Consider the following 16836-nt stretch of genomic DNA (forward strand, 5'->3'; position numbering starts at 1 on the left):
ATATATATATATATATATATATATTTCCATAAAAGTGTACATAATCTTATATAATACAGTTATTCTCATTTGAACTTGAATTTTAGTATCTTCCTGCATTGTATTGTTTCAGTAGGCCTACTTGATTCACTTTTACGCTCTTCTGAAGGCTTGAGGTGACGGACATCCTGGAACTGTCTCCCAGGTTTGAAACATTCATGATTGATTCATGATTGTTCATAAATGTCTGTTTTTGTTTTTCTTAGAATATCAAACGAATTTAACAATGTGACAAAAGGTGCACACTTATAACTTACGTCAGTTTTTTCTTATTCATGTGTAGTTTTGCCAATGCGCCGTTGTTTCCTGCTCTTGCAGATTGATTATTTTGTTTGTGCGATAAGCAGATACTTCCCCACCAACTCAAAGAAAACCTCTGTGTTGTAATGAGTTGTTACGCATTACCCCCCTCTCATCTCTTGTTTTCCCACGATCCGAAGGGAATTGTCTGTAGGAGTGAGACACAATCGCTCTTTGAGCTTCTCTCCAAATGCTTGTTCAAATCTGGTGGCGTAATCACTGATTTAGTATAAAGGGTCACTGAATGGGCATTGGTACTGCAGTTTGAGGTAACTCATGCCGCACAGTTACCTGGACACCCGTTTCCTCTCTTGGCAGGACATGATGTCTTTGCATTTGATTCTACCACACAAGAATGATATTTCAAGACTTGCTCTGTTTTAAATAGAGTGGTTTTAAAGGAAAGGGGAGTCCTCATCTCCCAAAATCTTTACCTTATGATAGTGGAGTGGATCTGGCGATTAGTGTTTATTTACTAACCTTTAGAATCTAATATGCAAATCAAATTAAGTAAGTTTGAATAAGAGTTGAGAAAGAAAGTGTAAGCTATTAAAAAAGTAATAATTGGCATTTCACAAGTGTCTTGTTGCTCTCTGATTACCCAGACTTTTCTGTCGCCAGATACTATTGTTTTCATTAGATTTCAAAGGAATAAGACATGAAAGGGTTCTTTCTATTTTGAACATGCAAACAGATTGTTTTCTTCTTCTTACACACTTCCTTAAACTCCCCTTGAAGAATCGTTTTTTTTAAGGTTCAGAAATTCACTATCTGCATTTTCAGTATGCACCTCTCACAACTAAACTGTCTTTTCAAGAACATTTATTTTGCTGTGTATTTGCCAAATATTCTTATTATGTCACATCATTATTTTTGTTATTAAGAAAAGAAACACAGCCATAACGAAAGCAACGTTTGAAACTGAGCTTAGTGAACAGAGTTTTGAAAATGTGATACTTTTTTGTAAAAATAGTAATAAAAAAAAAAAGTTAGCAGAATCATTGACTACATTTCTCCAAACACATAGCTCGTCACCGTCTCGCCACAGAAATGTCCCATGGTAAATCTTGAAAGACTGAGTCAAAGCATTGTTTGATAAGATTTCTGGTGATGTGTAGTTTTATAACGCTCTTTTGCCCATTCATGTACTCCTCTATATTTCGTCATTTCCCATCAGCCAATCACAATGCATATTCCCAGTCCAGCCCACCCCACTCCCAACATTGTTGCGTCATACTTATTAACCAGAAGAACCCGCACATCATCTCAGACTCACCGGGTCGAGCCGATAACTTTAGGTTTCAAGAAGTAGACCAGATACGAAAAAAGAGGAGAAACATCTAAAGTAAGAGAGAGTTGTCAGAAGAAGTTCGTGAGAGGCATCTGAAGGCATTACTCGATCTCCCTCTGAAGTTACATCATACTTGTCGAAGCTGTATTTATTTTTTTATTTATACAACTTTTTTTATTTTTAAATTTATTCACAAGTCGACTTCTGAGGAAAACCGAGGAAAAAGAGGCGAAGTTTCAGCTGAGTCAACGTGCGTCGAAACATCATCGAACATTTGACAAGACGTGATGGAGGGCGGAAAGGTAACTAAAAAACTCATTTTTCCCAGTCAAATTACAAAAATAAACAAAGATAAGAGATAAAACTTAATAAAACAGTATGTGGAACATGTTATTGGTCAGTATTAGTATGTATGTGTGTCTAGTTTTCTGAATGTCGGTCAGTTATTAACATTAGCCGCAAAGCTTCGCGAGCCTTCATCTCCAGCTCTGAAAAGTTGACAAACTAGTTTAGTGACAAAAACCAAAATAAAGCCGTACCGCATGTTGAGAGATGTCACATGGGTAGCCGAGCTGTGATAAGTTAACATCAGTGTGTTACAGTTTCCTATGAACTGGTAGGTGTTAATCAGCAATGCCGGGAACTCGTTTGTATAAAGAGAGAGGCTGTGTTTCAATTCAGAAACCGAGTATGCTGCCTACATAGACAACACATTTGGACACATTTGGCGCGTTCGCTAGCTATGTCTCTAAAGCACAGTAAGATGACTAAGTTATGTAGACAAGAGTCTTTAGGTATCATTGGTGGCGCCTGTGATGCCCAAAAATGTTGTCTTTGTTGGAAGCGTACTAGGTTTTCAGACACAGACAGAATCGTGGTGTACGTGCCCACTTAATCCATCGGTGGCCAGCTCTTTTCTTTTCTTGTCTTGTCTTTTCCAATTTAGTACTTTATTGGCATGATGTGTTTAAATACAATATTGCAAAAGCATTATTACACAGAACAAATAAATGCAATTCTATTCTTTATATATATTTTTTTTTTCTTGAATGAAAATAAAGATTTTGTTTTCATAATGATTGTAATTATGAAAACGTTTTGGTAATTATTAAAAAAATAAATACATGTCATATATATATGTATATATAAACAAAGGTCTCCTCCAGACAAAAATAGATAGGCCTATTGTAAATACTACTGAAAATAAATAAGTATATATGACTGCATCCTATTGGCTGAGTTTACCTTAAAATAACCTTAAAATTCATCAGTATGTTTTAACTGGAAAACTCCATCTCTGTTTTTTTTGGCACTATTTAAACTAGTGACTAATACTGAGCTAGAGACTAGTACGTGACTAGTGGGCTGTTGTATATGGCTAACCTAACCACAGATGCATGATGATCACCCATGATAGATCAAGTGTCTTTCAGATTTCCTGAGCTTAGAGACTTTATAAGGTCTTGTTGGTTGATTTTTTCTTTTCTTTAATCACAACAGACAAAAGCACACCATAAAAACAACCAGAATGTTTTAGCGCAGTGGTTCTCAACTGGTTTGATCATGAAACCCACATTTTCCTATGGTCATTAGGCTGCAACACAACCTCTATGTATGTATGTGTATATATGGTTGACACACACAGAAGTAGGCTACTGTCCCACTTTACTTAACATACACATAAATTGTAAACATATGTCTAATACTGATGAATAAACAGTATAAGGTAAGGCTATTAAATATTAAGATGAATGCTTATGTGAAATTCAGTGGCTTTATACTAGAAGTAGCGTGGTTGATATAAAATAAGGCTTCAAGTATTAAAAATACAGTAGTGGCCAAATGTGATGTCTGGAGGAAATATTTGTTTGTTTTTTTATGTCATATATACAAGTTCGATTAAATGAGGAAAAAGATTTTAGCATATATATTTTTTAAAAATGAAGGAAAAACACTAAACTTGTTTAAGGTATTTTTCTGACAAAATTATTTGGTAAAGAAAAGTCAAACTACAGCTAGTTTTCATATTACTATGCAAAAAAAAAAAAAAAATGCATAGAAATACAAAAAGCTCACAGGAAAACGCATACATTGACTACAACATAATCAGTTATTAATATTTTGTTGGTTCTCTTTTGTTTTGACAGTCTGGCCAAAAATGTCTGCACAATTTAACATGTTTCATTGCGTTATCACAAATAAAACAATTTACTCCAAGCACAACTACGTTAAATGATTACAAAATTGTTAACACATTTTGAATAATATCTAAATAACGGGTGAATATGTCAATTTTCCTATAGGCCGGACATCACTTTTGTCCAATACTCTGTCTAACATTAAATTCAGCTGTGCATTATGGTTTTGCTGCATTTAATTTAGTTTGTGGTTGACGTGCTGGGAACGATGGAGCTGTCCCTATGGAGAGGACAGCTGCAGCTGGCTTCTATCTAGGGAACACTCGACATAACCCTGTAGAGAGGTCGTGTTCTTGACCCGTTCTCAGCACACCGCCTAGTGTTTTGGCTGTGTTGTACAGTGCTCTTCATTCGCTGTGCACAGTCGTGTGCCTCGTTAATACCAGAGAAACGTACACGCACATTGTTGGTTGTTAAGACAACCCTCGTGTTTGGGTTTTTCATTCCAAACCAGCTTCTGATATTAAACCAGTGTGAAGAGTGTATGCTTGCTTGTCGGAAAGGTTTTAGGCCTTGTTTACACCTGGTATTAAGATGCGTTTTAGTCGATCGGATCACAAGTAGACGTGGGAGAAACGTTCCCTGGCTTGCGTGCTTCTCGTGATGTTTACGCATTAGGTCATAGGCGGAGAGTAGATTTCTTTTGTGGCTGTTCAAACACTTTGACCACATGAGCGTTTACTCTACAAAAGCAATCCGGTCGAATGTGTTTTCGACTACCACTGGAATGGATCGAAAGTGGACAAGCTTAACAAGTTTTACACCCCCATTTACACCTGTATTTAGCGTCGTCCACTTTTGTGCACCTTAATACCAGGTGTAAGCAGGACCTTAGATATTATGCCTGACCATAAAACATTCTCAGACATTTTTCAGCTTGTATTGTATGAATAGGCAGCATTGCCACACCTGTCACTCACCTGTCAGGTTTTAGTATTTGCGTAGGAGGTCAACTTTGTCATTCTCTCTTTCTTTCATATCTCCTAATTGTTCTCCTGATACCTTGGTTGTTTAAAACCAAAAAGCAACTCCCAAGTGAGCATTTTGTTTTTTTTATGAAGGTACCTCCTAAGGAAACTGGTTTCATACAGACTTTCAAAGAGTCATGTCTAATGATCTACAATGAATTCTTTTGAGCTTTAGGCATTACCAAGCAAATATTTAATGCTACAGTGATTATTTCCTGGTAGAGATGGAAAGATAAAAACTGAGAATTTTGTTCTTTTAACTGTTCCTTCCACCAAACCACGCGCACAAGTTTGTGGGATTATTATTGGCTGCGAAGGATAAACAAACCAGATAAAGGCATTTGAGTTATTCATTTAAGACATGCCTTTATGTCTTCTTACCATCATATACTGGCTATGAAGGCACCATTTTTCAGAATTTGTTCATGGGTGAAAACATGTTACTCTGTCTAATCAATCAGTTCAAACTGTTGAAAAATTACAGCTGAGCACCAGAACGGCCACAAGATCAGGTAATTGGGGGCAGGTGTACAGTTGACCTGCACTTCATCAAGTGGAACTAACAAGCTTTCAGTGGAATTCTCAATTTGCAAAGAGACATTTGGAGAAATTGATTAAGGATTAAACCTAAAGCAAACTGTCAGAAGACTTGATTCTATTTTGCCTTCTCAAGTCAGGCTGTTACTGTCATTTCAGCCTAATGGGCGCTAATAAAGGGATTTCTAAAGGATTATGGAACGATGGAATTCCAAGTGCCATTGAGGTAATTTATTTCCATGAAAAATCAAGGGGCAAATCGGTGCTGCTGAGCTGTAATTGTTAATCCGAGTCATTTAAAAGGGAGGGGAGAGTTTTTACTTGAGGTCATTTACTGTAGGTTACATAATATTGTTTGTAATAAAGCAGTGTTAAATCCTAGCGGGGTTGTGTTCCAGTAAAGGATAGCGTTGTTAGCACTGTAAATGTTGATGTCTGTTAAAAACAATTCAGTGGAGTTGTGAGTGGCTTAAACCATGTCATTAGTGGAGTGTCTTCCAGACTTTACTGAACTAGAAGCTGGCAGATAGATGCTGCTTGAAAGGAAAAGGGGGACATGCCAGTCGAGAGAGAGAGTGAGTGAGAGAGGCAGAAAGAGAGAGATTTTTGTTTTTGTTGCAGAGTAAGCTCTTCTAATTGAGTACGAAGCAGACAGCTTCTCTTCCTCATGTTGCAGACCTGTATTCATTGGCTCCAAAAAGTTTTTGGACACTTAACCCAACTAAAATATCTTAATGTCAGTGTATTGGATAACAGAATGTCAAACCTAAGTGGCATCTACAAAGAAAAGCTGCATTTCTCAGATCTAACCTTCCTTTTTTGAGGATTTTTTGCCGTTCCCATCAAGTTTGCCAACCAGAAAGTTTTATTTTATTTTATTTTGTACAGTATATTTATTGTTTTATAATTTAAAATAATTATTTTATTCTTTCAAATAAATGCCACTTGTTTTGATATTTTGTTATCTGGTGCAATTACATTCCAAAAAAAATAATGCCCCGATATACTCGCAGCAGAGGTTTTTTTTCTCTTTCGTTCTTCATTTCGGGGTAAAACAAAGTTCGAAATATGTGACCAGCGATATACTGTTAGCGAACATCTGACGCCTCTGCGTACACCTACCAATTACGTAATCGCCACAGACCAATGGTAGTACAAGGTGTTTACCAGTCATAGGGAACTTTTGGGGAAAGTTCGCTTTGGCAAGCTGTTTCGAACTCCCAAAACGAACTTCTTTTTGGCCTGATTTTGTTCGAAAATGATCTCATATCAACATATCAAGGTCTCAAATTAGAGGCTAGCAATAATTAACCATTAAATAAATAAAGGAATAAATTGATTGAAAAATCAGCAAGTACAGTACAAGCACAGGAAATGATTAGTCCGGCTCAAGGTTATATGATTAAACTGATGTAAATAAGTAGCCTTCCTTTAAGTTGTGACAGGAATCATGGTATCCTAGTTGAGCGTGTTTCTTGTGAACTGAAATTGGAAGAACAAATAAAGCATTTTAGTGTCATGTACAAATTCTTGATGTCCATTGAATTGGCTAGTGGAATCTAATAAGTAATATTTTCAGTTGCTATAAATGCGTTTCTGTGCCCTGTTCAGTGTACTTTCTAAGAACAGGTTTGTTCAATGTCATTCTCACTGCAGTTTTCTGAGTACGTGCGATATTATGTTCTCTTCCTGATGAGCCAGTATTTTAGTACATCACAGTACTCTTTTTAATTATCATATTGTATGAAATATGATTTTTTTGGTTACAATTTATTTTAAGGTGATGTAGTTACATTGTACTTGCTTCTTAAATAAGTACTGAGTAACATTAATTAACTACTATTAACTATTAATTATACTTACTTTAGACTTGAAATTATGCATAATTAACTGTTATTGCTGTATTATGTGTAGTGTAGTAACATATAACTACGTCACCTTAAAATAAAGTGTTACCTTGCGCCTTTAGATTTGACCACCAGAGCAAAAACTGCTACAAGATATATTTTTTGTTTGTTTAACCAAGGATGCAGATCTTAATGTTACTGAGGCTGTAAGTAAACTTTCAGTAGCATTGCTGTTGTTAAGGTGGTAATCTTTAGTTTAATTGTTATTGCACCTAGTTTATGATGTGTATTGAGCCTGGGTGACTGATAATACAGACATGCATACATTTACAAAAACTGAGAATGGGTGGGAATGGGACTTTGTTGTGTTTTTAGAAAAGTTTTTTTTTATTAAAAGTTTTAATATATATTATAAATACACATACATACAAAAATAAAGACAGTTCCATCTTATTTCTGCTGCTCCTCTCTGTCTCTCTCTCTCTCTCTCTCTCTCTCTCTCTCACACACACACACTTACACACACACAAATGGCCTTAAAAATCAAAAATGTTTAATTTAAACAGATTTATGAATTGAGATAATATTTAGCAGAAAAATAATAATTTGATGACTGATAAACCGACAGATTTCAAATTGTTTTCTTCTGAAGGGAACCAATCATCCCTGTTATGAAAGTTTTGTTATGAAAAATATTTTCTTATAAAATAAATAAGTTTTTCCCCCTAAAATTAAAAGTCAGAGCCCAGAATCAAAAGGCTTTTTAATGTCTTAAGCAATGTAAAGATCAGCTCAAGTTTGTTTTGTAACTCTGAGGGGCCCAAAATCTAGAGGGATAAAAAGCCTCTGAGCTTTGCCATGAATAGTGAGGTTTATTTGCATGTTAATTTGGTTGCTCCAACAGAGCTGGCGTCCAGTTGCCTGTGTTACTGGGGCATTTGTTTTTGCATTTTTTTACAGGAAGTCATCAGGTTTTTTTCCCTATACTGTGGATGTAATGATGACATTTAGAAAAGTCCTTTTTATTCTTATTCAAACAGCTAAAAAAATAATCCTTAATGTAAACCAGTACGCTGACACAAAGAAATAAGCACTGAGCCAAAATATGCGTCCAACTCAACTGTCAGTGTGTGATATCAGCAGAAGGGCGTGACTGTTTACGTTGTGAGCAGCGTAGATTCAGGATGACGAAGCTAAAAAAAATTATGTAACCATTAAGAAATTGTCACACACACACTAAACTTCATGGATAGTGCCAGGCCTACGTTATATATCTGTTTGAACCGCGAGGCATGTCTGCATGTCTGCATAGGGTAAAGGCAGGAATCTGAAGAGGAATGTTTCATAGCCAAACCTACACCCTCCCCTCGAGTAAGACTTAAGTCAAATCTTCCATATTTAGAAGGTTCATCTTTCTTAAAGAGATACTAGCACTCTGCTGTGTCTGTTCTGAGCAGTGTTTGCTATCAGCATTGATGTTTTAGCAGCAGGAAGGATATAGTTAACTTCTTAGGGAAGTCGACTTAGCTGAGGATTCTGTTTATTGCCTTTTCATTTGTGTGGACCTGTTTGCGAGTTTGATCGGATATTGCACATTTTTTCACTACCGAATGAATGTTTAAGTGCCTCCTAGAGGTTTTGTGTTTGTGTGTGTTTGGCTTCCTGTTTCGAGGCTGGTTAAACAACAAAGTCTTGAACTCGGTGAACTGCAGCCTCTACACCAACATGGAGAGAAGGTGTGTCCATTTCCCAGCCCCTTTTAAGCTCTTATGTCTTGGGCAGAGGGGTGTACGCATGTGTGTGCAAATGAAAGGAGTGCACATATCCAAAACTGGTATATTTCCCATAGCTGACTGTCTGTTTATAAAGGACGAATGCAAGCTCTGAAAAATGTTCAGAATGGAGATCTGTTTACAGTCTCGTCGAGCTTGCTAAATGCAGAACAGCTTGACATTTAAAGCTACTTTTTAGAGTTTAGCTTATAGGGTGAATCAACAAGATCTTTTTCAGAAATAAATACTGTATTTTATCCCATCTTATTATTTAGATACAACTCTTAACTAATTATTTTGTGGGTTGATTCCCTAAAAGAAAAAGAAAAAAAAGTGTATAAACTCTTGCTGCTGTCCCAGAAAAGTTTGGAGTGAACTTTATTTTAATGAGTGCTTGATGCTCTGTATAATTTATGTATGTACCAGACAGTGACGCAATGGCACTATTCGGGCTTAAGTTCGTCATCAGATATTCATATTTGTTAAGCTGTCAAAAGGCTTGTTAGTTAGTTGTCAAGTGACTCTGTAAACAGTGAACTAAACAATGTGCTTTAGCTGAGCTAAACCGGTTTTAAAGCTGCCTGTGTCTTGTGGATGGGTAACCATGTGAAAGAAAATGTCCATCCCAGATCCTCTCTGTGTAAATAAAAATCCAATCCAGTGAGTTCCTAAAATAACAGGAACCCAAACAATGATGATGCTGCCTTCACTGGAGAAGAGGGTTCACACAAACCCTTTCTTTATAGGTGCTGATTAAACCACTAGAAATCTTCCCCAAGTCGTCCAGTAGAGTCTCATAATCTTTCACAAGTTCAGGTTCAGTCACTGTAGCTCACAGGAACAGTTTCTCAGGTCAGGAGGCACAGCCTCACTCAGAAATCATTTCACCCAAACTTGAGTAGAAAATGTTGAATGTTACATTGCATTACAGTAATATTAGCACAATATACTAACTGAATGAGTTTTCAGTTCCCTTTTCACCTCAAGGCTTTGTGTGTTGCAGACAGATTTCATCACATTTTGTCCAGTCATTTTCAAACCAGACAGTCTGAAAACAAACATACTTCAACTTTTTTTTCTGTTTATTTGGAATGAGGAAAGTGATTTTTACTCTGAGCACTTCCCTGAGAGATATTGAAATATATCTCATAAATCTGCAGAAAAATAAACTAAACCTTTCAGGAAGTCATCTCTGTGTGAGACAATACTTTCTATTGTATTGAAAGAGAAGGAAATGAAATTCTTGTCATTTTGTGCAACACGAATCTTTAATGCCCCACCAGGAAGAGGGTGGGGGGGAGGGGATGCTGGATATTTAAACAATAGAATTCTTTTGGGAATACCGAAGATGATTTATAAATATGTTTGGATTGTTCTTGTCTTTTAACCTTTTAGACCAAAGGCCCTCATAAACTAAGTGATTAGCGCTGGTTGGCTAAAATGTGGAGCTGTGGTACTGTCTTTCATTTTTGAGGAAGGACAGAATTAAAACGAGTTTTCAGCTACCATGACAATTATCAGAATGTCAAACAATAGGTTACCACACCTCTGAGAATAGTTCTGTTTAATACAGTCAGGTCTGGCCAATCATTGCTTTTGGCCTGAGGGTAATAGAGCTCCATTGGACAATGAGATGGTGTTTCAAAACAATTCATTGTGTATCAAAAAATGACTCACTCTTCTTCTTTTTTTATGCTTCCCTCAGCAGGGACTGACCTTGCCGCTGATGCTGGCTGTGGGGACGGCTGTGATCGGCTCACTTCAGTTCGGCTACAACACGGGTGTAATCAATGCCCCGCAAGATGTGAGTGACAAGTACATGCTCCCACACACACAAAGTCTGAGTGACAAACTCTTTACTGTTCACCCCAACATACCATGTCCTTGTACTTTGACTTTATCGGAACGCTACCCCCTCACTTATTTATTATATACTGCTGCAGCTGTCTCCAAATCCCTGTCTGTCAGTAGACACACACACATACACACTCATGCCAATGCAACCCAAATGCTAACCTGGAGTTACTCTATACAGCTCCTCTGGGACATTTTGCCTTTCATCTACATATTGTTAGGCAATTTGCATCTGTTAAATGATAAGCTTTTGCCTCTCAAATGAATATTAAATATATTCTCTGTTCTGGTACAGGGTGAAGGTCATCTCACACATAGCACAACTTGTTCAGACGTGCATGTTGAACTAGGGGCCAGGTTTTGCTTATGTGAAGTGAATGGAGCTTTTCTGTCTTTTAGACATTATACACACAGTGTATAGATTCTATATTCTCACTTAAGCCGGGGACACACTTAATGACTGGAAGGCCGATTCTGAATGTAATTTGATACTTATGACTGATCATGCCCAAACGCGCTGAGTCAGAGACAGTTGCATTCAGTCGGTGTTCACAGTCAGTGTTTAAAATATGCTCCAGTCGTTGGTAACAGTCTGTAAGTGTGTTCAGTTCAGTCTTACAATGTTTTAGCTAGTCGTTAAGTGTGAGAAACCAGAGCATTAGAGAAACCAGAGCAGAATTTGATTTGTTTGCAACTGTATCACACACCCACACCCACACACACACACACACTACCGTTCAAACGTTTGGGGTTCTTTAAAATTTCTTCAAAAAACTAAAAGTTTTTCAAAGATTGTTTCTCATGCTCACCAAGGCTGCGTTTATTTGATCAAAAACACAATAAAAACAGCTATACTATATAGTTTTCTATTTTAAATTATTTTTAAAATGTAATTTTTTCCTGTGATGCAAAGCTGAATTTTGCTAATTTGCTAATGCTAATGCTATGCTAATTTCGTGCATAAGAAACATTACATATTTTTCGCACATCTTAATATTTAATATCTATATGGTTATCTATATATTGGTTTTCAGCCAATATTAGCTTTTTTTTATTATTATTATTGGCATCCATATTTAAAAACACTGAAAAACGTAATCTTTAACGAGTCTCAAAATGGAAACCATTTTTCACAATATTATTCATTATAATGTTGTGATGCACACACTTGTAGCATTTAAATTTTCCATTTAATTAAATTTTTTAGGATTTAAAAAAATTATATATATATTTTTTTAATTTAGACAAAATAGAATACGATTTTAACATTGGCCATTTATCTGCCAATTGTTATCGGCTTGAATTTTATAATAGGTGCATCCATACAGTTTTAACTACTGAAATACCAACAGACGATACACACCGGCCTCTGGTAATGAATGGCATGTTTGCTTTCACTCTTTGTGTTGCTGACAGTTGTAACAGTAGTTTTAGTGCGTGAAAGGCCAAAATAGGACTAACGTGTGGGGGTGTGGGTCTGACGCAGACCCTCTCTATAAATAATCATTTCGATAAGATTACCTCAAGGGCTCCTTGTCTGCAGACCTCCTTTACTGCACAAATCACCAAAACTATATTGTGTCACAATGCACTATCTATCCTGAAACTCCTCTATGAATGGACTGTATTATTTGTGACCAGGTGGATCTTTTTAAAGAGTTTAAAGGAGTAGTCAACCTGATTAAATAAAAATTGTCATCATTTACTCACCCTCATGTCTTTTCAAACCCATTTGACTTTCATTTGTCATACAGTGACAGTGAATTGGGACTGGTGACAGCTGGTCATCTTTTACTTTTACTAAACATAGTTTATAAAGGCTATTGTCTTTTTAAGTTTTTTTTATAAGCAATTTAGCTCCTCAGATGCAAATAAGATTACATTTAGCATAAAAAATAGGTTTGTTAGAAACCAGTCAACTTGCACAGTGAATATAACCAGTAACTAGTATCACTCCTTTAGCTCACAGTGGTTCTATTAAAAACACCACAGCGTTGTGTAACAGGTTTGTATAGTGAGGGGTTAAGCCATGAGGCACATGAATTTAACCATGCCTGATATTTAGCTGATGAGTGCACTGAGGGGCCTTCTGCATGCCTAAAGACAGCTGATGGCGAGAGAAGACAGACAGGAAGTAGTTGTAGAACTGGCTTGCTGACCTTAATACATCAACAGATCATACAGATCAAACTCTGTTTTTTTATTTTTTATATATGCAGCATGTCATTGGGTGACATTCCTCTAAAAGCCACCAGTGCTTTATAAGGGTTAGCTGCAGACAGTCTCTGTTTATCAACAAACACTCAGAAACCTGATTCCTCTGTGCGTCTCACTTTCCATCACAAAATCATGTTATCTAATACTGAGCTGGGCAGCGAGACCCCTACTGGACAGAATTGCTCATGAGAACATAAATCTCTAGCACACAGAGCAGACTGGCGATATTAGATAATGTTGATGTATTAATCATTGTGTCAAACAAATTTAAAATGATTTAAAGCATAAAATTATAATATAAAGAATTTTGTACATTATTAAGCATGCTATGTGATTAAATATACTATTTTAATTATGATTTTTTTCTTAGAATTTTTTTTTAATAAAATTCGCTGAACTACATTATCAGAATAATAATAATAATAAAATATATTCAGACCTTGCATGTAATATTTCTGTAAATTTCATCGTGCTGTCTGTCACAATTTGAATGATAATTGTCTATATTTGTGTTTTAGGTCATTGAGAAGTTCTACAATGAGACGTGGTTAGCTCGATATGAGGAGACCATCCCTAAAACGACCATGACTACGCTCTGGTCTCTGTCTGTGGCCATCTTCTCTGTGGGCGGCATTATTGGATCCTTCTCCGTTGGGCTGTTTGTCAACCGTTTTGGAAGGTGAAGTACTGTTGTAACCATTACAATTATTTATGGCACTTTTACATTATTCAAGGCCTTGTTTACAGCCTGAACTATTCAGTCCTGGTTTCTGATGGTTATTTGGATGATTAAATGTTTGATGATAAAACTCTTTATTTTCTAATTTCAGGAGGAACTCCATGCTCATGGCTAATGTCCTGGCTTTCGTCGCTGCAGCACTCATGGGCTTCTCTAAGATGGCTGCGTCCTGGGAGATGCTCATTATTGGACGGTTCGTGGTGGGCCTTTACTCTGGTCTGTCCACAGGCTTTGTGCCCATGTACGTGGGCGAGGTGGCTCCCACAGCCCTCAGAGGAGCCCTTGGCACCCTCCATCAGCTGGGCATTGTTATTGGCATCCTCATGGCACAGGTACACATTTTGGACATCTAAATAAATCTGACATGGACATTTCTGCCATTTTAGTTAGCATTTTGATTTGTTTTTCTATATTTATGTTCTGTTTTGTGTATCGTAGATCTTTGGTATGGATGTTATTATGGGTAACGCCACCATGTGGCCGTTCCTCCTGGGCTTTACCTTCATCCCAGCCCTGCTGCAGTGCTGTTTACTGCCCATCTGCCCCGAGAGCCCTCGATTTCTCCTCATCATCCGCAACGAGGAAAACAAAGCCAAAACAGGTGAGCATGGACCCACATCACCTACACATCCTCATGTATCCAACATAGGACACAGCAGAGTACTTTCATTAGTGTAAACTAATGTTTTGATGTGCATTTAGTGCTCAAAAAGCTGCGCGGGACGACAGATGTGGGCGCAGACATGCAGGAGATGAAGGAGGAGAGCAGACAGATGATGAGAGAGAAGAAAGTGACCATTCCTGAACTGTTCCGCTCTCCTCTCTACCGACAGCCCATGATTATATGCATCATGTTGCAGCTGTCCCAGCAGCTGTCTGGAATCAATGCTGTGAGTACCTGTGTGCACTCACACTTACTAGTTCAATGAAGACAACCTAATCTTAATCGAAACCCACATCTAATTTGTGTTAATGTTGGTGTGTAGGTGTTCTACTACTCTACAAAGATCTTTCAGAAGGCAGGTGTGGAGCAGCCGGTGTATGCTACTATTGGAGCAGGAGTCGTCAACACAGCTTTCACTGTAGTGTCGGTGAGTGTCATTAGTGCACAGACATGAGCATGATCAACAGAATCATTGCTGTTACTGTAATAGGACATTTTTGGAATGTATTTTTAAAAATACATATTTAAAAAAAAAAAAAAAAAAATATATATATATATATAAATCTTAATGTAATGATTATTTTATATATTTAATCAGTAATTAATGTAAATATATAAAATAAAAGAATCAATACATGAATTATATATACTATATTTATAATAAATAATAATAATAATTAAGAATTATATGTGAGTATCATTATTATTTAATTGACATATTTTGTCATAATTCACTCATGCACAAAGTGTATCAGAAATTTTGCATGATTATTTTAGATATTTATTACATTTATATTTAAATATACTATATTCTGATATTATGATATTGTTTTATGAAATAGTTTATTTTACTTATTACACTCATTTATGTCCTTAAAATTCAAGAGAGTGCTAACTCTTCTTTTAATTGTTATTTGCTGATGCTGTTAATCTTAAAATGACCAAACATTAATCCGCTGTATATTGTGTATATACAATATAAAATGACACAATACTAATATGATTTGTTATCCTTATGCAGCTGTTTGTGGTGGAGCGAGCGGGCCGCAGGTCCCTGCACCTCTTGGGACTGCTGGGAATGGCTGGATCTGCTGTATTGATGACCATTGCTCTTGCCTTGCTGGTATGCACATAATATATATTTACATAAATGGCCAAGTGTCAGTTTCAGAGTTATTAATCATTTATGGAGTCATCGTTGTGGTCCAAAGGTTTACAGTATATTTGATCTGTTGGCTTTGTTGCCCATCTCTCTTAACAGGAAAAGGTTCCCTGGATGTCGTACATAAGCATCGTGGCTATCTTTGGGTTCGTGGCCTTCTTTGAGATTGGACCCGGCCCCATCCCATGGTTCATTGTGGCCGAACTGTTCAGTCAAGGCCCAAGACCCTCGGCTTTTGCTGTCGCTGGATTCTGCAACTGGACCGCAAACTTTATCGTGGGCATGTGCTTTCAGTATGTGGAGGTGAGAGGCCTGTGGGAATTAACTGAAGGATTTTGGCACATTTATTTTGGCTCACTTTTTGGCTGACTTTTCTCTCTCTTCGTCTTCTACTTTAACAGGAGCTCTGTGGGCCGTACGTGTTTATCATCTTCACCATATTTCTACTTGGCTTCTTCGTCTTCACCTTCTTCAAAGTCCCAGAGACCAAGGGCCGGACGTTCGATGAAATCTCGGCCGGTTTCCGCCAGGCAGCGTCAGCTGCTGAGAAGAACACGTCTGAAGAGTTTGACAGGCTGGGGGCCGACTCTCAGCTTTAAAGCCCTCCTCTGACCCCGCTGCACGCAACTACTGAGGAGAGGGGGTCACCGGGCTGTCAATCAAACATTTCCCCCTTCCCACGGCTGCACTCACCTCTTAGTCCCCACACTCCCTGATAATCGTGAGACATCTGGGGGTAGTAAGAGTAGTTCTCGTACTCTTATCAGAAAGATGATCGTTTTAAGACAGGTTTGAGGTGTCATATTTGCGTCGGAGTGTTTTAGCTTCTTTTACTAGGTTTTATGTTTTTTAAAACTATCTTAACTGTTACTTCTGCTGTGCTATGAGTGAAAACTCGACGGAGGTCACCTGGTCATTCCCGAGCTAGACTCTACGCTGTTGATGTCCGAAATCAACAGGCCAAATGTGACTTCTGCAGACAATTTAATACTGTATTCCATGTTACTGTATCACTATTATGAAAGTCTTGTGGCTTTGATAAACCAGAGTTATCGTCATCAGCTTGGCCTTGGCTGGCAGTCGAAACAATTTAACATGCAAAAAAAAAAAAAAAAAAAAAACCTTTTAAATAATAGGATTAAATATATTTATATATATTTTGCATGTTAAATAGTTGTGACTCATATATATATATATATATATATATATATATATTGCAATTTTATTTTAATTTTTTTATTTAACCCC

General features: G+C 37.1%; 1 protein-coding gene across 1 annotated transcript; it reads left to right on the forward strand.

Moving 5' to 3' along the window:
• Positions 1-1567: 1567 nt before the first annotated feature.
• slc2a1b (solute carrier family 2 member 1b) lies at positions 1568-16836 on the forward strand. Its single transcript, XM_079883985.1, has 10 exons — positions 1568-1932; positions 10658-10756; positions 13542-13702; positions 13854-14094; positions 14201-14363; positions 14465-14652; positions 14749-14853; positions 15448-15549; positions 15688-15891; positions 15990-16836. Exons 1-10 carry the CDS (start codon positions 1918-1920, stop codon positions 16185-16187), a joined length of 1476 nt encoding a protein of 491 aa, XP_079740111.1. The 5' UTR covers positions 1568-1917; the 3' UTR covers positions 16188-16836.

The sequence above is a fragment of the Squalius cephalus genome (assembly GCF_949319135.1).
Source record: "Squalius cephalus genome assembly, chromosome: 10".
In the NCBI taxonomy this organism is placed as follows: domain Eukaryota; kingdom Metazoa; phylum Chordata; class Actinopteri; order Cypriniformes; family Leuciscidae; genus Squalius; species Squalius cephalus.

Coding starts and splice junctions, on each gene's coding strand:
- slc2a1b (XM_079883985.1), top strand. Junction 14,364..14,464: donor GGAAAACAAAGCCAAAACAG/GTGAGCATGGAC, acceptor ATGTGCATTTAG/TGCTCAAAAAGCTGCGCGGG. Junction 14,854..15,447: donor CAGCTTTCACTGTAGTGTCG/GTGAGTGTCATT, acceptor ATCCTTATGCAG/CTGTTTGTGGTGGAGCGAGC.